The sequence below is a fragment of the Miniopterus schreibersii genome (assembly GCF_964146895.1).
Source record: "Miniopterus schreibersii genome assembly, chromosome: 19".
NCBI classification, from domain to species: domain Eukaryota; kingdom Metazoa; phylum Chordata; class Mammalia; order Chiroptera; family Miniopteridae; genus Miniopterus; species Miniopterus schreibersii.
The window spans coordinates 15,097,412-15,118,351 of record NC_138119.1 but is presented as its reverse complement, the minus strand read 5'-3'; the positions used below and the strand labels follow the sequence as shown (position 1 = coordinate 15,118,351).

Genomic DNA, 20,940 nt, shown 5'->3' with positions numbered 1-20,940 from the left:
TCTCACGTGATGAAACTCTGGGCTTTGGGTTGGCCATATCCTTGGGTTGACTCATATACAAAAGAGAGAGAGATTTTCTTAAGAGGCAGGATTTTACCTCAGGACCTAATTTTCTTGCTGTAATCTTCTCCTGAATGCCTGTCTGATCCCTGAATTCACTGTCTTCTTGTTTCTGTGCATTTCCTGTCTGTCCAGCTTGCATTGTTGGATCACTGTTTGGACCAGTCTTACACATCCCAGTGCTCCTGGGACTTCAGAAGCCCTTGGTTTTTCCTACTGCTTTGTTTTTATTCCTGTTTGATGCCTCCAGAAATTTAGCCTCCACTGCCTCCTGAGCCTTTCTAATACTCAGAACATTGTCTTTTATATTTTCAACAAAATTTTGAGTTCCTGCAGTGTGAGGGCCTATGCTAAAGACTGAGACCCTAAACATGAATGCTCCATTAAGGAGCTCAGAATTTAATAGAGGAAATAGCACATAAGTGGGCAATTATAGTGTCACATAAGTGCTATGATATATTAAACAGAGGGTATTAGGGTAGCACATAGTGGGGGCACCTAACAGCACCTGGGGGTGTGGTGAGGAAAGCTTCCCTAGAGTTAGCAACATCTAAATAGTCTGGACCAGACAAAAAAAGAACAAGAGACATTCTATCCTAAGGATGTAATATCTATAAATGCCCCGAGCCATAAATGGTAGCTCCTTCAGGGAACTACAAGTAGTTAAGTATAGCTGTAAGGGGTATGGAAAAGCCAAGGATGGTCAGGGAAGTCAGGGCTAGAACGGGAAATTCTTTATTATCCTTCTAAGGAGTGGGAATTCACCCTAGGGGTGATAGGGACTCACTGAAAGATTACATGTGACATGGTGATATATGTACTTTAGAAAGACTGGCATCAGTGTGGAGAATGGATTTTCCCATCTAGCTATTTCCCCTAACCTGGCCCACATTCTTGCCTGCCCTACCTTAGCTTTCTGCTGCTCTGAAGAGCCCAGCTCCATTCCCCTTTCCCCATCAGTACCCTGAAACAAAACTAATGATCAGAATCAGTTTGAGACCTTATAAAAAATATAAATTATCTGAGCCCACTTCACAGAGCTAGACTGTTATGGGGACAGAGCCTGTGAATCTCTATTTTATAAAAGTTTCCCAAATGACTCTGGGGCAGTTGGACTCTGGACAGTATTTGGAACTAACGTAGACTGTCACTTACACCACAGCACAGATGTGTTGATAACATCAGTGGTGTTTGGCTCGCTGAATTAGATTGAAGATGGCTGAAGTAGGTCTCACTCTAAATGTCTTCCTTCTACAACATCTCTGACTCTACTCCCAGGACCAGAAAAATCAGTCCCTCACTTGCGCCCTCAAGAACCTTGTCTTGTTTTATGGATAACATGTCCAAACCCTAACATGTCCTATTAGGCAGCGTGATCAGCTCCAATGAATCCCCTCCTTTCAAGTCACTCTTTCTTTTATCTTGTTATTAACAGTATAAAGGGCTGGTGTTGGTACAATTTACTCTCCAACATCTACTTTCTCAAATAAATTAGGATAGATATAGAGTTGGGAAATTGTGTAGAGCAATAAAAATATGGAACATTTCTAAGGAGATGGCAAGTGACGACTTAGGAAGGAAAAAGGGACTACTGATGAACCTCAAAGACTCAGCCGAGTTAAAGGTCATATATCTATATCCAAAGGACAATTATGCTATTTCCTCCATAAGCTCAGGAGCCCAGGAGCAGAGGAAATTGATAATTGTGTCCATCAGTATCTGAGTATTGGCAAAGCAGAAAGTCAAGAGGCAAGAGAATTAAGAGTGCTGTTGTTTGTAAAAAAGAAAATTCCTGGATGGGCCTAAAAAGAAGATTCAGCTAATTTGCTCCAAAACACGGAGGATTAAAACTGAAGTGCCCTAGTTTGCCATACTCAATCCATTCGGTAATGGTTCACCATTTGACTTGGTTCTGCTCTCTGGCTCATTCACTAAAGGCTCTACCTCATATTTGGTTAAGTTACCTTAGAGTGTGGGGTAACATACAATAGGTGCCAGGGACAGAGTAAGTGGCACCATTTTCCAGGACAGAAATGAAACTACCAAGGTAGTAAATGTTTTATAATGCTTGTTTTCTCCTGCGTTAGAGCTACGCCTTGCAGATATGATTTTTATGGTGATAGCATATCCATGCAACAGACCTTCTTTGCTTAAATTAATTCTTTGCATTTCATAGAAGACTCATACATCAAAATACAAACATATTTTTATATATAGCAAACATATATATAGATCAAAATACAAATGTGAGCTTCAACATGAAGATAATGGAGTGTTTTAAAGACAAAAGCAGTTAAAATTAAATTACATTTGGTTGTAAAAGATATTTTATTATTTTTAACTTAACCAATGCCTTAAATTAATCCAGGTTGTTCACTTTTCAGATTTATCATTTCCCTTTTCTTTCCAATGTGCATTCATATCAACCAAGGAAACAGGAGCAGCCGCAAGGAAGCAAGCAGCATTGAGAGCCAATGACTAAAATTAGATTATCAGTGACATGTACTTATATGTTCACAGCTGAAATTTCAAGGATACAACATTTTCTCCTGAAAGGAGAGAGGCTTCCCCATCACTGAAATGCAGCCTTCTGTTATCAAGTTACATCCATCCGACATCACTGGGGGGTGAACTGACCCAAAATAGAAAGTGAAACCATATACATTTTCTGTCGAGAGAAAGACTAAAGACCAAATTAAGTAATGGGCTTGTTTTCACAAGATTATTTTGACTGCCCTTCTTAATTAGGGGGAGATTTTTGTCTAAGAGAAGCAGTAGTCCCAAAGAGGAAGGAAGTGTAAGGTATCTAGCATGAGTGCAGAGAGACGGGGCTAGACCTTACTCTGCCTTTTATAATGCCAATCTTCAGGGACCGGGCAGTGTAGAATTGTGAACATTGCTCCCTTTCTGTGCACACTTGTACAGTTTAGTGTATACAATCATTTCTTCTGATGTTTCGCTCCATTTATCGTCCGGAAAATCCAGAGTGTTTGCATGTTCTTCTCTAATTGGTGGAAAGTGTGCACACAACATCACCAGTCATTTCCAGACGCGCGCTGCACCCCTTCTCTCCATCCCTCCGTGAACTGCAAGGTGCCCCCGGGAGGGGAGCGCCTCGGTCCCGTCGCAGCCGGTGCGCGCTGCGGTCGGGGGCGCCCGGCGCCGCGCAGCGCGAGCATCCACACGGGGACGCACTGCTCGGGGAAGCCGCGCTGCTTCTCCTGGGCCAGCACCAGCAGCCCGCTCTTCCGAATGAGGCTGTGGAGGACGCCCATGTCCCGGGTCACGCTGCTGTCAGACAGGTCGAAGGTGCAGCCCTCCCGAGCCACGTTGTCCTTCAGGATGATCACGCCGTGTCCCTTCAGGCCCTCACGGCACCGGGAAAGAAATGCAAGGAGGTCCTTATCGGTCAGGTACCCTACAGACGAGGCCAAGTAGGTGGGCAGGCAGGGGGAACGGTGGGTGGGAAAGAAAGTGAGGAGGAAAGAACCGGGGGGACCGTCTGTTCACTCAGTCATGAATTGTTTAATAGCCTGGATTGTTTTCATTGTAGGAGGCTTTGAGAATTTAGGGAAGAGGACAGTCACCCTCTTACTGGGCCTCAGTGCCCTGTCTGTAAAACAGATATTATACTACCTGGGCTGTCTACCTCATGGGCATGAGATAAACTGTCCCATGGGTCCCCTCCATGTCCTCCCTACAACCCAACTCTGTCACTCATCTGTGACTCCGAGAGACACACACACACACACACACACACACACGCACACAAATCTAATTTGCTGTTGTCTCATTTCCTGGAGATTTAAATCTAAGAAATTCTAGTTTTGCCTGTAAATGGGAATAAACCTTTTTTGGCCCCAATTTTTTAAGTTTTTCAAGTATTTAGGTTTCTTCTAGAATTTAGGTTGGACCAAAGGCACTCCATCCCTAAGGATAGAACTTGTCAGGCTTATCCAGAGGATGTCCGGGGAGAAATCAGGACCAGAGCTCTGTAGGAGTCCCCAGGAGGCCTAAGGCTAGCTAACCCCTCTAGGCACAACGACCTCTAGATTTTCCTTAATATCCCTGTTCCCTATCTGCAAATCCTCAAATGAGCCTCGGGGTCGTCTTCTCCTTGTGGGGAAGGGAGAAGGGCAGGTGTGAGGCCATGCAGGACTAACCAGAGACCCACTGAATCCAGATGACATCGTATCTCCCCAGCGGGGGAGTGAATTCCTGTAGGCTGCAGCAGTGGTAGCTTTCGACCTTGTCTCCTTCGGCCTGCAGGTAGTTCTGGGCTTCGAGGAGGAATGACTCCATCATGTCCACCAGCTCCACGCTGTTGAAAACTGGCAGCAAGACATGCTTGCTGACCCTTCCTATCCCAGAGCCGCAATCCAAGGCACAGTCCGTCCCAGCTCTCCCCGGCCCCTGCACAAAGGTACAGACACTCTGAGTCTCGGACACTCTGATTACCTCTTCAAGTCAACTTTATTTAGGTCGATTTCATGTAATAAGATGCAGTATTTTAAGAGTATCTTTCAGTGAGTTCAGACAAATGTGTACAGGCACATACTTACAATCAGGTTATAGAACATTCAACTACCTTTTCCAAAACATACCCAAACACTTCTAGTTTTTCCTTTCTTTACTTTACCCAAATAGAGGTCTTTAAAGAAATTTCAAAAAAATGCAATTTTAGGAATTCATGTCTTGGTAATTTTCTCTAAGAAATGGGTCATTGAAAGCCCTGTGAAAATAGAACTTTGTTAACTGTAACTTTGGGTCAAACCCACTGCTAAATGGACCTAAACTATAGCTTATTACTTTATTTTAAAAAACAAAGAAGTGAGAGCCTTCCTGAGTTTTAAAAGTACTTTTAAAATTTATTCAATGAACACAATTCATATTGATAAAATTGAAATTTTAGTTTTTTTCAAAACTGAATTGGGGGGCTCTGAATTATCTACTCTTCTGGTATGGATGGTAATTTTTAGGACCTGAGCTGAGGGAATACTAGGATTTTACTTCATTCTCAGGCCAGGATTTTACTTTAAACCTGGCCCTGAATGCCATATAGTGCATTCAGGTGCATAAAAGGTGATTGCAGCAAAGTGTCCTGTGTCTTTTAATGCTAAAAACTGTTCTCTGCTTTTGTACCGGACACTGCATGATTCACTTGACATAAAACCCCCTAAATTTTTTAAAGTATGTCTGTGCATACTTAAAAATGAGGGTGAAGGATGGATAGATAGGTGGTGAAGGTAGGGGAAATCAACCAATGTAAACTTTCTCAAATTTACTTCTATAAAGTGATATGTACAAATATGCCCACATACATGGCCAGCTGAATCTTTGAGATGCCTATATATATATCTATCCATCTCTCAAAGATTCAGCTGATATCATTGATTGGGCCACAACTGGGACTGGCGCTGAGGAGGTTTTGTGCTAGAAATGACAGCAACAGGATACTTGAAGCTGCCAATAAAGATCTCCAGAAGAAAGTCTACTCTTGATTTTTCGGGAACTTTTAAGGATTTAAAAAAACACACACAAGAAAACCACATTTGGCTAAAGATCAAAAGGTGAAATCTGAGCAGAAGGAAAGATCAGAAATGTGCTTTTCGGTCCACCCAGAAGGCCTTCCTCATAGTAAGAAAAGTACACAAGGAAGAAAATGAAGCAAGTGTGGCTTTTCCAAATGGAATGATAATGTCCCTGATTTACTGAGCGCTTATAAGTAGCAAGCTCTTTGCATCTGTAACTAGAATAATCAAAGCAAGTCCATAAGACAATGATAATTCCCCACTTTGGAGGTGAGGAAACTTTGATTTCTAATGCCACACAGTTAATGCCAGAACTTAAATCTGAATAGGGAACTGTGTGACTCCAAAGCTAGTTCATCCTTAGGGTTGTCACCTCAACTACCAACTCTGGTTTCCTAAGTAGTGTCTGTCTAATGCCGCGTCGAAAGGAATTCCAAGGCTTCATTCACACTCAGCAGGAAAGAGACCTGTGATTGATTGGTGATGTCTGCCTTGGGTATGGGAAGGGCCCATGGTAATCCATGGGACATTTGTTTGCCATTCCTACTTATGCTATGCCACCTCCCACGTTCAAATCTTATAACTTAAACTAATTTAGAAAAAAGGCCTACACTAAAGGCTTATGTTGGAACAGCTGTAAAAGAAGCAGCTTCTAAGTAAATTCATAACATAAAGAAGATGGGGGAGAACAGGGAGATTATTATAAGCTACGGAAAATGTCCAGTAGAAATGTGTGTGCTCAACTGGAGATTATCATTACAAATTTTTCTTATCATTACTCACCCCCAGCCTCTATGATCATGTTGCTCACATGATTATAGCAGGTGGTTTTAGAAGGAGAACCATGGACCGATAAAGCAGAGAGGCCTCCGAGCAATATGCCAGAGGGTTGATTTCAAGAAGATTCTAACAGCTGAACTCCTTTTTCTCAGTGGACAAATCAGACTGAAGCTCCCCTGGTTACAGTGAGGAGGGCCTCACACCCTCAGCGTTCCTGTCATTCTCCTGAGAGGCCCTCGAAGGGCCTCAGCACAACCCTAGAGTTTTAAACCACTCATGCCTGATTCTCCTACATCCGCAGGCAAAGAAACAGGCCAGGAGAAGTGAAGCGTTTGAAATAGAACTCCCTGGAAAACTCTCCTACTCTGATTTGTATTTTTTTCACCAGTTTAGACACGTGGTATTGACTACTGTTATTCTTGAAATGATGGTTGTTTACAAATAGAAAAGGTGCCTTTCACTAGAATCCTGTGTACCTCTCGCCTCTCGCCGCTGTCGCCTAGTTCTCTCTACTCCCTGCCACTCCACATAGTTGGCACCGCCTCCCATATGCTGGCACCACGTTTCTTTCTCTGTCTCAGCCTCACGCAGCTCCTCCGGGAAGGGGTATTTAAAGACTGGTCTCAGGGACGGCATCACGGCTTCTTGGACACCACAAATGTCCGGAGCAGTGACTGTATTGAGATCTGATGCCCTTGCTGTCCTTATACATATGGATTCCTATAACATAGTAAAATACTCATAGGAATTTCACTGTAGTTTTGATTCTGCACATATATTTTGTTTTGAAGAACATTATATCAAGTTCATCTAGTGGAGTTTAAAACTAAAATGGAAGTGCTAAAGGTCACTGTATAAAAACCATGAAGTATACATATCAAGTTAGACCCAGAGTTTTTAGTTGTGCAATCTCTGAGAAATGTCAAAAGAGAAATACCAGCAAATACTGATATTTTTTTACAAATTGCCATCCCCCTCCCCAAGAAAGTTAAAACTGAGGAAAGTTGTCAGCTGTGTCATGGACATCATCTTGGTATCATTTATTTGCTAAAGTAAACACATTTGCAACAAGTTTGAACACCTTTTCCCACAGTCCCATGTTACTAAGTGTTGAAAGGAAAGCTAAACTTTGAATTAGACAATCTGACTTTCCCTGATTAACACAAGAGTAAATCATGTCAGATCCTCATATTCCTTCTCTACTTGTACCTTGACCTGGATACTCATTTAGCAGATTATTAAGGTCAAAGTACCAAAATGTCATTCTTTAAAAAAAGACCATGTTTGTACTTAGAGGCCACAGCTTCACAATGAGTCTTGTCTGCTAAGAAGGACTCCTCATATTTGTTTGAAAAGAGCAGCTCACTCTTTCCAACATAAATATGCAAGCACCAGGCTATTTCCTTTCCCAAGTCTGTGGGCGTGTGGATGGGCCCTGTCAGACCAGCATCCCTGTGGTCAGCTTGGCATTCCACGCGGAGTGACAAGACAGCTGGATTACTAACTAAGCCTCTGAAATGCACTGGGATCAAAGTCAGCCTCACCACCGGGCAAGCAGGAGGCATTGCTCTCGGCCAGACTGGAGGAGGGTTGAAGTCTGTGGTCCATAAAAAAAAAAAAAAAAATTTAAAAAGCAGGGATTTTTTTACTTCATGAGACAAATGGAAAAAATATGTCATGGTTAAGAGCAGGGAGTTTGGTGTCAGACAGAGCTGTCTGGGCTTAAGTTCTAGCTCTGTCTCTTCCCAGCTGTGTAACCTTGACAACTTAACCTCTCCGAGCCTCAGTTTCCACAACTGTAAAAGCAAGGATAATAACAGTACTTACCTCCTAGAACTGTTGTAGAGAATAAACTAGAGATGCTTCTAATGAGTTTAGCAGAGTGGCTGCCCATTCTCAGAAAAGCGCTCAGGGAAATCAGTCAGTGACACTGATTTAGAAATACTCCAGGTTAACCTGACCTATAAACAGCCTTGGCCAGCAGCCCCAGCTCCGTAGTCCTTATGGCTGCAGTTGATGTCCAGACACTTTGGCCCCAATGGGCGCTCCATCCTGATCCTATTTTCTACTTAGACACTCGGTGCTCCGGGGAAGTTGGCTGGGAAGAGAACTTCACCTCAACACTACGGATAGTCTTAATATTATTAAGTAAACTGACAACCTAACCCCAAATATTTGTAATATTTACAATGTTTCCTTTATCAGAATAAAATCAGCTCCAAGTTTCAAGCAAATGACTTCAGAATGAATTGGCACAAAACCTGCTTGCCAGTTAGGACTTTACACCGTCAGCAGGACCAACGGCAGCTTCATTGTTCTGACAACTAAATGAAGCTCCTTAAAATATAATGAATGTGTTTTAGGAAAGCCTGTTGTTAGTAGCAGTAGCAGTAAATTAGATTTGTTGGGTGATAATTATGTGCACTAAAGCAAGCATTTGACACATCGATCTCATCTGATCATCACGTGTCCATTGGGGCAGGTTGTATGTTTATGCCCTGATCAGAGGTAAGAAAACTGAGGCTCAGAGCACTTAAGTGACAAGCCCAAGGTTTCTTATACACTAAGTAAGAAGCCATAATGACTCTAGAGCCCAAGATTTTGGCCCCTACTCTATACTGTCTCCATATGACATGGAAGTAAGGAAGTAGAGTTTCACCCAACACAGGACTACAAAGGGATCACATTCTTTCAAGGCAGTGTCTGAACTATGTATAAAATAATATAAAGAGATTCTAATGTACTTATCATTTTTAAACCAAACATAAGCATGCATTCCCTTACCACATCAAATTTTTGTGAGAGGTAATCAATAAATCACCCCAGGATCCCAAATGGCATGATCTCTCATCAATCCCCTGATTGTTAACTGGTTTATCTATGAGACTCTAAAAGAGATGTCTTCTTAACCTCCAAATTGTAATATTAGCACTGCTAGTTCACCTTCCCCTGAAGCATGAGCGATTAGATGGTGCTTAGGAGAGAGAAATGCCAAGTGGGATAAACCAGTGTTTTGATGTCACCCATCCTTTCTGAACAGTTTAAAGCACGCTTTCAGGCTAAACTCTTGGCTGCACCATACGGCTTTAGTATGACTTAAGTCACAACACAGAAGCATGTGAGCTCAATGCTTGCAAGGACTTTGCCTCCTCACCAAGCTGTGGTTGGATAACTCACCCCAACAAATTTTCTAAGGAATTCTCGAGAGGCCTGGATATCTGGGTTGGACAATTCAATGAAATTTCCCATCATCCCCTCTTCTGTAGCTGGTACTTCTTGGTAGTAGAGTTTAGCTCTGGCATAGAACTGCATCTCACCATTGATGACTTGACTTGTTAAAGCATACAATTTCACTGCAAATGAAACATTAATACTTATTAATATTTCTATGACAGAGCAAATTCAATCTTATCACACATTAATTTCTTCTTAGAAGCCTGCATATTTATGTTCTGGAGGAACAGGCACTGGTTTGAACTTCGAAGACCTGGGTCTGAGTTGGCTCAGTGACTTACTTGCTTTTAACCTTGGGGAAACTTCTTAACCCCTCTGAACTTCTGTTATATATGTATAAATCATAATCATGTGGCATTTTCCATAGTTTAATACCCTATGGTTTAATAAAACTATAGCTTATCACTGTACTAAAAAGTTTAATAGTGTTTGCTACAGTGGAATATAAATGTCACAAGTTTTACAGTGAGTTTTATCTTTGAGCTCCAAATGTTTTATGAGAATCTAAGGAGTAGCTATTTTTTCATCTTTTTTCCAAGTAACTCACACCCAAATACCTCTTTGTACCAACATTATAGAAAATGTGCTTGAGCTCTATCTTCTGGAAATAAAATAATAAAAAATATATAATATTTATTGAGCAGCTATTCTGTATCAGGTAGTGGGCTAGAAACATTATACTATGATATACTGTGTCATTTCACTATTTCAGAAACCATATGAGATATTATTTTAAGACACTTATTTTTAGAAAAACATGTGTTCTGACTTCTTAAGGGTAAATGACTCTGCATTTAAGTGTGTTTTGTAAACCTAAATGCATCCTTGCGGATATAAAATATTTTCATTAGAGCATATTCAGGAGGAAATGATAGAAATTGGATGAAAGGGAGGAACTTCTGGTTTAAGACTGTAAGCTGAATGCAAGCATTTGTCTTCCCTTCTTCCCAATACTCGCCAAGAATTATTTTAATAAACTCCACCCATCACAGTGAAGAAAATGAGAGGGGGCCATTGATGGACTCATGATTTCATCAAATTTCTGGAAGACATAGAGCACATGGAACAAAGCTAAAGAACTTGCAGCCCAGTTCAGAAAGAACTAAGAGTTAATAAAAAATCTGTCTACAGACCAACCATTGAGGGGACAATTGCACCCTCCCAAAAGCAACAGGCATCACAGCTATAATCCTGGAAGTAGGAAGTGGGAATATTTCCCTTCTCTATATATTGAAAAAAAATTAGATGAATTGCCTAAAGATAACTAGACCAGTTAGTGTTGAGATCCTAGAACACCACTCATTTTGGTATATAGAGGACTCCAAGCACCTCACCTGCTCACACCCATTCAAAGTCTGATAAGATTGTACCTGGACATGTAGAGCTTATCATCCTTTCTGCTCAGAGAAGAAGTATATAACAGAGGAAATGGTCTCCATTACCTAGAATCACTGACCCTGTCCTTTATTCCGAACTGTGGATAAAGAATGATTTCCAAACACATAGGGGTAAAATGGCAGCTTGAAAGACAAAGGTAGATCTGAGCCCAAAGGAAATGGAAATAATTCAGGAAACCAATGAGAATTTAAACCAAAATGATACAAAAAAGCTCATATTTTTTGAGAGCTGTGAGAACTGTTGTATTCATAAATCAGTGATAAGATGCCAAGAAAATGGTAATTTAAACAATAACAAAGACTTCTTAGAAATTAAAGTTTTGATTATCAAAAACTTTGGGATATAAAAGTGAATAAACTTATCAAGATATAAACACAAAGAAAGATACGGAAAACAGAAGTAAAAAGATTAGAGCTATAATAAAAACTTAATTCAGGAGGTCCAACATCAAGCTGATCAAGATTCTCAAAAACAGAGAAAAATGGAGGGAAGAAAATTATTAAAGAAATCATATAAGAAAATTTCCCAGAACCAAAAGAGATTGTAAGATTCAACAAGTACCAAGCAGCATGGATTAAAAATAATAATAAGTAAAGGATTTATACATATCCTTGGGAAATTTGAAAAACACAAAGAGTAATGAGAAGATTCTAAAGATATTTAAATATCTTTAAATAAGAGTAGGGTTGCCAGGCTTAGCAAATAAAAATACAGGACAGAAAATTAGCTTTGAATTTCAGATAAACAATAAGTTATTAATGTAAGTATGCTCAAAATATCACATTGCATGGTGCATACTTATACTAAGAATTTCTTATTTGATTATCTTAAATTCAAATTTAGCTGGCATCTTATTTTATCTGGCAACCCTGTCTAAAGGACTAGAATCAGGTTTATAAAAACACAGATCTCATCAGAAACACTGAAAAACAATGGAGCAGTGTCATTAATATTCTGAGGAAAAATTATTTTGAAGCTAAAACTTAATCCCCAAATGTGAACGACTATTTACCTCCTATGGATTCATTCTTCAGAAGTTCCTTGCAGCTATATTTCAGCCCAATGAGGGTTAAAATCAAGAAAAGATATGTAATGAAAGATGATGAAATTAACCCAGGAATCCAACGAAAAGAAATCTCCAAATCACAGATATTTATCAGATCTAGAAAGAAATAAGTTTCTATTACAACAGAAAACATAGGTTTCGAAAACAATATCTTCAAGAAGTAGAATGAACTGGATTCTGGACAATAGAGTAAATAAGAAGAAAGGAGACACGAGTGATATCTTAAGAAAAATGTATTTTTAATCTGAGCCACCAAAAATAAAAGATAATTGAAAGCTCCAAGCAAAATATGCAACAGTACAAAAATGTTATGATCAGGATATGAAGCAAATCAAAATATGACATAATTTTGAGTAGAAGGAATATAAGAAAAGAAAATCCATTTAACCTTAACTAGGAACATCTTTCTCCAGGTAACACCAAGATTGTGATATTGGACTAGTGCACTACTTGGCTCTGAATTGAACAACGATTACATTGTCCCAAATTTTGACTCTAAAAGTTAAAAATCCAATAAACACTTATATTGCAATGTTCCATTGTAATATGTTCCATCTGTGTAGTTATATCAGTCTTTTCCAACTTGAAGACATTGGAGCCAATGTTTGGGCCCTTCAATGATCATAAATTTGCTGAAAGGGATACAGGAATCAGTTCCCATGTATATCATTTTCTAGAGACTAAAAATATTATGTACTATATCTCCCACATATATTATTATACAAAGATTGTTATTTTAAAAGTACAAATCTGTTAAAAGTATTAATAAATATATAGACTATTTTTGCCATTTTATACACAAATTAGCTACTGATTAAGAACGTACAACATTGAAAGGAAAGTCCTCATGTTCAGAAACACTGGGAACCACTGACCTAACCAATCCCCCGTCTCTAGCACTTGGTAAAGTGTTGTGCAAGCAGCAGGTGGCTCAATAAATGCTTATAAATTCAACAGGGATGACAAAAATCAAGCGTAACCATCTCAATAACATGACTGTTCCAAATTTCCCTGTATGTCTCAGCAAACCAGGCTAGGAAATCATAGTTCATCGAGTCTTCCCAGAGTTGAATGCTGCCTTGGATCACAGGCAAGCCACAGCTCAGAGCTCTCCGTGATCCAACCAAAGCAGCAGAACAGCCACACTCATCATCACCTGCTTAAGTCAACTAGTTGGTGGAGTCTATTAAAACCCTGAATCTGGAAATGGGAATGGTCCATTATACCAGCAACATTTAGACCACAAGTGAATGCCAACCTCAGCAGGGGTCAGATTCAATAGGTAAGTTTTTACGGTTATGGGCTTGGGTTCTCATTTTCACCTAATTGACAGGAGCATTTCACTAAAAAGATATATGAGGTGTCATGGCCAGCCCTAGGTTCTCCCCTCCTGATAGCTCCTGCTGTGGTGCAAGTTGACTCAGATAAGGTAATCAGTCATCCGCCCATGCCTCTTTGTTAGAGAAATACATCTAGTGGCTTATTCTTATAGGATTGCAGTATCTCTCTGAAACTTGGGATAGTCTAAGACCAAGGCTAGATACTCTCAGTTCTTGATATAATATGGTACTCATTCCTTTACCTACATTTTGAGCTGAACTCCCAAAGACTTTCCAATGGTTTACTTGTTACAGAAAGAAAAACAGAGTACAAGTTCATTTTCCCTGAGTGAAAATAAAGATTTTGTGATGTCTCTAAGAAAAATTATATTAATTGCTTCACGCATATATTTGCTATCTTCTTTTTAATGGTTGGATATAGCTATTTCAGACTTTATTTCAGATGTTAGACCTACTTGTCAAATGAAGATTGATCTCAGAATCTCCAGAGGGTATATTGGCAAGGTTGAGACAGTAGGTTTGAAATGAGTTAAGACAGAATATTGGATCAAATTAGCCTTTTATTTATAAGAAAATAAAGTCTAATTAGGAAATGCCCTTATGAAATGTAAAGCCTTACATAAAAAGATTTCCCAATTAGTCATTAAAGAAGTAATGGTTAAAATGGAAGGAAGAGTGGGAGGGAAGAAAAGAAAGGGAAAAGTATCTGGGTACAATGGAATATTATTCAGCCATAAAAAGAAGGAAACTCTGCCATTTGTGACAATATGGTGGACCTTGAAGGCACTATGCTAAGTGGAATAAGTCAGACAGAGAAAGACAAATACCATATGATCTTACATATATGTAGAATCTTAAAAAAAAACAAACGCATATCTATTTTTTCACCAACAGGGGAGGGTGGGAAGTGGGACTTTATCTTGTTTCTGGTGGAATCCGAAGGCCTGGGTGTGCGAGAATGCTAGAAAGTTGTCATTACCAAGTCTCGGAATGGTCCTGAGAGTCCCTCTAGGTCTTATTTGTTCCCTGTATGCTTTAGGTGTCTGGTATTTCTCATCTCTACCCTGGAAGTTTTAGAGGGTTTTTTCCTTTTCAGCTGAGGGCTAGTTCGTTGTTTCCTAAATTCTTTTCAGGCTCCAACACAAATGAGGCCAACAAAGCTGGGGAGGGAGGGAAAGCCTTCCACTTCAGCCAGGATCCATTCAAGTTTCCACCACATGTCTCATCCCCTGGCCACTTGGCTGAGTGTCTTCCTGTCTGTTCCTACTTGAGTGTTGTACCTGACCTCTTGTCAAGTTGTAAAAGGCCAGAGCCAGGCAGGTACTGGAGATTTTTCCTGATGAGGGTATGCAGCAGGGGAGTCAGAAGCTGCCCTGCCTCCTCCGTGCCTCTCTCTGCAGCGCCCTGTAGTGTCTATCACGGTATCCCACCTTCCACTGAGGTGATGTGTGGGTCTCCCTCCTACACTAACCTCTTCAGGGTAAGGTACATCTTTTCTTTGAAGCCTCAGCACTTGCTGGTATGCTTAACACGTAGTAGGCCTTCTTTGAGCATTCACTGAGTAAATGAGTATTATCTACTGAGTAAATGAGTATTATCTACTGTTTTGTACTTTGAATAATACAACAAAATAGTGAGGGCTGTAAGGAAAAGCTGACATAAGCACTCACAGCTCACACTTTTTGTACAGTTTATGAACTATCTATCCTGCTAATTACGCATACCCAAATAATTAAAAAATAGTAACTATAATTTGTCAGGCATGTCGATATGACTACATATGCTAAGCATGTGTATCTAACTGAATATGTCATATGAATGTTATATCTACAGAAGAAAACAAGGCATTAAGAGATTAACTGAATTGCCCAAGATTAAGCAGCTAGAGTGACACAGCTAAGATTTAAACCCAGGTCTATTTAAATCCAAACCCATATCATCTCATCCGTCTCTCCCTGTATCTGGAAGTCTTCTAAATAAAAAGGGAAATCATCTGGTTCTTCATTTCTTTAAAGAGAAAAAAAAATGATCTTGCTGCATTTGCATTGTAAAGGTCACAGTAAACATTTGAAAAATGTATCACTGTCCCACAAGTTGTGAGGGATGAAATCAATTCGAAAAATGCTAGCAGTTGTATGCTGACTTTCATCTGGAAGTTCCAAGTGTCTTACAGGAAATGGTCTTATTAACTCTGGCTTTTCATTGTGATGGCAAATGGGTGAGCCTTGTTCTTAATGTCCGCCTCAGAGACTGATTCCTCTAAGAAGAGGTAAGTGAAAGGAGGTACTAACAGTTGGTGGGCACCACCTATGTGCTGGGCATTCTGCTGGGCAGTTTCACATCGTCGCTTCACGTTGTCTCTGTTAAGCCTCACAATGATACTACAAGACAGGGGTGAAGATCATCATTTTACAGATGAGTAATGGGAGTGAGAAGATTTGGTAACTTACTCCGTGTCGCACAGAAGTAAGTGTTACAGCCATGTCCTAATCGACACCTGTTTAAATGCAAAGCCTCTGTTCTTCCTGCTAAACCACATGGGACCATTATTCTAACTGTGACATTAGATTAAGCCTTTAACAATGTCAAGGAGTAGTGATTCTTGCTCAATTTCTAATTAATAAATATTCAATGACTTCTGTGTACTCAGGCTGTGGACAGTGCTAGGGGAATTATTGAGGGGTGGCTTACATGAACATCTTCGGTTGGGCCGTATGTGTAAAGACCCCTTTGAGCACTGGCATACAAACAGGAGATTTATATAAATTGTTTTCCTATCCTCCTTCCTGTTTGACGAACAGCCAACTTTGGAAAATTCATTCACTCCACTGAACTTGGGCTGGTGTAACTAGATGGTGTGAACCGACTCACTGGCCTGTCTCGTTGACAATCTCGCAGAAAGCCCATGGCCTTCCTAGACTGTACTTTACATTCCCATCAAATCAGAAAATGTGGTGAAACTTATACTGCGGCCCACACTATCGGTCAAGTTGCCCTTTCCACTGGGAGGCGGCACGATTGTGTGGTTAAAAATGACAGACTTCTGGGGTCAGGCTGCCCGGGTTCTGGTCCTGCCCCACCGCCCCCACCACCAGCATGTGACCTCTGGCAAGTGACGGAACAGAACGCCTCTGTGCAGCAGTTCTTCAGATGCAAGGTGGGGAACAGCACCACCTAATAGGGATGTCGTGGGTATTAGCTGAGATAATACACGCAAAACTCTGAGAACAGTGTAGGCTCATTCCCATTTCTTTGTGAAGGCCTGTTGTACTCAGTGGAGCAGCCGGGTCTTCCACTGGAGAGTGCAGCCAGGGCTATCTCAGTAAATGTCGCCCAGACGGAAGGTTGCTGCCTAGCGGGCTGGTGTGAGACCGGCTGCCTATCACAGGCCGCTGGAAGGAGGAAGGAAGGAAAAAGGAATCAAAGGGTCTGGGCAGCCACCGCTCTTCCCATAATCACCCCGAACAACAAGCTCTCTGTGCAGGCCCTGCAGTAGATCTCCCCAACCTTTTCAAAGAAGGGCTTTATTTTCACTTCTGTGGAGCCTTGAAATCATCAAAAGGAGGGGCAGCCGCCTCTGAAACACCCCAGCAGAGCTGGGGAGGGAGCACATCCGCTGGCTGAGTCTCGTTTCCAAATGGAAAAGCTTAAATCCACTGTCGCCTGAAACTCCCTCCAGTGAATTGAGCTTATCGTCTGTAGTACTACGTGTTCTAAGGAAGGCTGCATGGTGACTTTAAGGGCCCGGCTCCAAGGAAGGAAAAGAAAAAACTAACACGTATTGAGCATTGACTTCTTATCTAATTACTTGCATTCGATCCCTTGCCCCCTGCAGTTTTGAGGAAAGTGATGCTCAGAGACTTTAGTAACTTGCAGAGGTGACTTCTCTATCAACAGCATTGTCAGAACTTGAACTCGGGACTTTGGTGACCTGCCATTCATTTTTAGTAAGGAGCCGTTTAATTTGCTTCACAGGTTTTAATTGAGTTCTTCCTATGCGCCAGGACCCGCGGTAAATGGTAAATATGTGGAACAGCAGAGGGCAAAACGGATGGGCCTCTGCTCTCCCAGCAACCAGAGTCCAACAGGGAGGGGAACTGCCGCGTGGAAATGCGTCCCGTGAATACCCCTTATAATCCCCTGGGACAAGAACCGGGGGCCGAGCAAGTTCCTCAAGGGTTTGGGGAGCCTTCTGATGGGGTGCAGGTCATCCTGGCAGATGAGACATACGTACTGATTCCTTTCTGCACCATTAAGAGCTTGTAGAGCTCGCTACTTTAGAGGTACTTCAGCTTCTGCCATGAGAAGAGAAAAAGCTGCAGAAAATCCGAGTATTCACAGAGCTGGGAGCCTGCTTCCCTGCACCCTCAATTTAAAGTTTTTGAGGATTAACAGTTATTTATAGATTTACCTCCATTACCAGATGATAAAACCCTGAAGAACAGAGACAGTGTCTTATTGTTTGAATCTTCTCCAGTGCACAGAACAGAGTTCCATAAATGTCTCTTGCACTGAATATAATCGAACTGATTCGAAAGAAGAAATGTCTGGTGTTTCTACCTCTAAAAAGCAATGATTTCCCCTGCGACAGAAACATTTACTAGAGACCAAATATGCATGTACCCCTCTCATCGCCCAGCATCCTTGCTGTCAGGCAGGGGCACGTGACTGGTCTGGACAACAGTCTCTAAACAGATGTAATGTATGTCTTTCTAGAACAAAATATTTAAGGGCTGGCCGGCAAACTTTTGGCTCCTTTCTTCCCTTGCCATGGTGACTAGCGATGTTTTAGGTGGTGGAGGCTTTACCATCTTGGATCCCTGAATGCCGATGCGGAACATAGCCCTGCCCCCTAATAACGCATGTTGGAATGATGTAGCCAAAGTGAAAAATAACCTTCTACACGTTTGGCCATTGAGATTTCGGGGCGAATTTCTTAGTGCAGGCTAGCCTAGCCCATACTGACTAAAGTAGCCCTCAGTTGTTAAAATCAAAGAGATACTTGGGGAAGCTGGGCTGTTAGTCTCAGGGGAAACTGGGCTGAATCATAGGGCCAGAGAAAATAAGCAGTACCCATTAATGGAAAACCAACTAAGTAAAATGGAGTCATCTTTGGTTTAGAAGCAATTAATGGTTTTCCAGCTGTGTTTATGGAACCCTGTGGGTGCTACAGAAGCGCCCCAGGACGCACTGATGAGGCTAAGAGGGTAGAGCAAGGGAGCGGACGATTTTCACTCCTTCCTGTATTTTACCTTGGCCTTCCCTGGAAGACTTCGTCAAAAGGCTTGATTTTAATAGTAATGTGGGTGTTTTTAAGTTTGGAAATCATTGATAAACCATCAGCGCATTCACAAAGGAAAAAAGTAGATCAAATCAAAATGACTATTCTAGGTAGAAAAATAAAAAAGATTGAAGCCAAATGTAAATTATACTCTATTTGTCCCAGATAATTTTCATCCGATTTTCAGAAAAGACTGTTTTATTCTTACTTTTTAATTCATTTTCCACTACTTTCAGAGACAAGTTCCTTTTCTCTCTGGTAATTATTTTTAAAACTTGGGAGCCATCTGCCCTTTATTAGTTATTGTAATTGATGTCCTAAGAGAATTATTTATAGGCAGTGTGACCTACCAGAAAGAGCCCTGGTCTTTGGTACCTAGACGAGATCTCATAATCTCTGAATTTTCTTTTCCTCATTTCAAAAAATAAGATGGGGGTGGGGGAGAGCAGGGAAAAAAGAATGATACTTACTCTATATATCCCATAGCATGGCTGTGAGGGTCAATGAGAAACTGAGAAATTTTTTATAAGAAATATATAAATATTACATGAAAGTATATGTCTAGAAATAAAGATTCCCTCAGAAATGAATTTATAAAAAGAGACTTTGGCAGGGTGCTAGCATATAGCTTCTTGACTGCAATACAAAGACTATGTAGCCCCTTTCACGTCTGGAAACCTTGCACATCAAGTGCACAATGGGGCATTCAGGCAACCTTAAGAAAACAGACTGGGGCTGATACATACGCTCCCGCTTTCTCTGCAGGGAAATATAAATCAAAGGGGGACACTTCACTCATTAATTGGAAGTTATTTCCTTTTCAGTGCTGTTAAGAGTGGCCTGAAGTGACCGCTTTCACAGAGGCTAAGAAAAGTCATGCAGACAAACCAGATAAGCTTTTTATTGCCCTATTGTCTAATTCCTCGAAAACTAGAGGAAATAAGTAAAATGGAGATGCAGTGCTGCCCCAATTTTTTTCTCAATATTCAAAGACCAAACTAAAGTCTGCTCCTTTTAAACTCTCTATTATTCTGACTCAGAAAGGCCAGAAAGGATCGTGTGGAGTGTATAAGCACACACACACACTCACACACACACACACACACACACCAAGGATACATTGATCTGTTACTACTGGTTAGTTTTTCTTTTTAACTCTTAGTTGATACACTACTGCATTAATACTCTCATCTTTGAGTTACCTAATTTTCCCACCTTTATGTTCTTGAAAATATTAAAAACAGAAATTAGTTTCTATAAGCCTGGTACTCAGGTAACCAACACCCAGAAAAGCAAATCACTGTGCCCAGGGATGCATGGAACTCCCGGAATAGAGGCTGACTCGCCAAGCAGCACTTGGCCTTTGCACTCTCCACAAGGAATGTCCTCGTGGGTTCTTTGTGTCTGAAAAGTGTCCTTGTTCTAACTGCTTTTCCAGAAGCCCCACGACCTCACACAGCCCCTTCAGTCATTTCTCCTTCCTTATCGGGTAGCTCTGACTCACTTACCCAAGGGAATTTTTTCCAGCAGGTAGAGATAGCTCTGAAAGAAGTCATTGCGAATGGCTTTGTGAAGGATGAAGGACATGCTGTGTCGACAGAGGTCATCGTCGGTCTTCTGCCAGCGGGATCTAAAGGCAAAATGGGCTCCCAGGTGGGCCATGGAGAACGGGGATATTATTATTCCTGCAGAGAAAGGAAGCTTGCCTGGCTGTTTCTCTGAATTAGCTTTCTCTTCCTACACGAACTTGAGACTGTCATTTTAAACCAGTCCCCTGCCCATCTATATCAGGACGGGCCGTCATGGGGCATGGGGGAGGGGCAGCAGGCACCAGAGGTCAGGCTCTTGGCACTTCCACCCGTCTGATTGCTTGGGCGACACCACTCCAAGCCAGCAGGTGCTAAGTAAAGATGGAAATGGGCTGAGTGAGATCCTGCCTCGTCCAGGAAAAAACACACCTCCCTCCTTCAGCCGCCACTTCAAACGCAGCAGCACAGCCTCTAGCACCCTGAAGATTTGCTTTCACTGGATCCCTAAATTGCAGTGGCTTCGTTTCCATTTCAAAGAGTTGTGAATATTTTGCAAGGGATCTTGTTCCCTGACTTTCATCCACTCCTCCTGGAACACACTGAATGCTCAAGTTACAAGAACCCTTCAAAGTCATCTGAGCCGCCCACACTCCTTTCATCAGTATAGTGTCGCCCAGATCATCTCATAAAGATGGATATGTGTTTCCCGTTTTGAAGGATC

The 20,940-nt window shown here is 41.3% G+C and overlaps 1 protein-coding gene across 1 annotated transcript; it reads right to left on the bottom strand.

Moving 5' to 3' along the window:
• Positions 1-2,249: 2,249 nt before the first annotated feature.
• On the bottom strand, positions 2,250-20,476 carry NTMT2 (N-terminal Xaa-Pro-Lys N-methyltransferase 2). Its single transcript, XM_081121247.1, has 4 exons — positions 20,199-20,476; positions 9,549-9,724; positions 4,224-4,473; positions 2,250-3,478 (listed from the first exon to the last, which is right to left on the bottom strand). The coding sequence occupies exons 1-4, from the start codon at positions 20,350-20,352 to the stop codon at positions 3,093-3,095; spliced, it is 966 nt and encodes a 321-aa protein (XP_080977373.1). The 5' UTR covers positions 20,353-20,476; the 3' UTR covers positions 2,250-3,092.
• Positions 20,477-20,940: the final 464 nt, after the last annotated feature.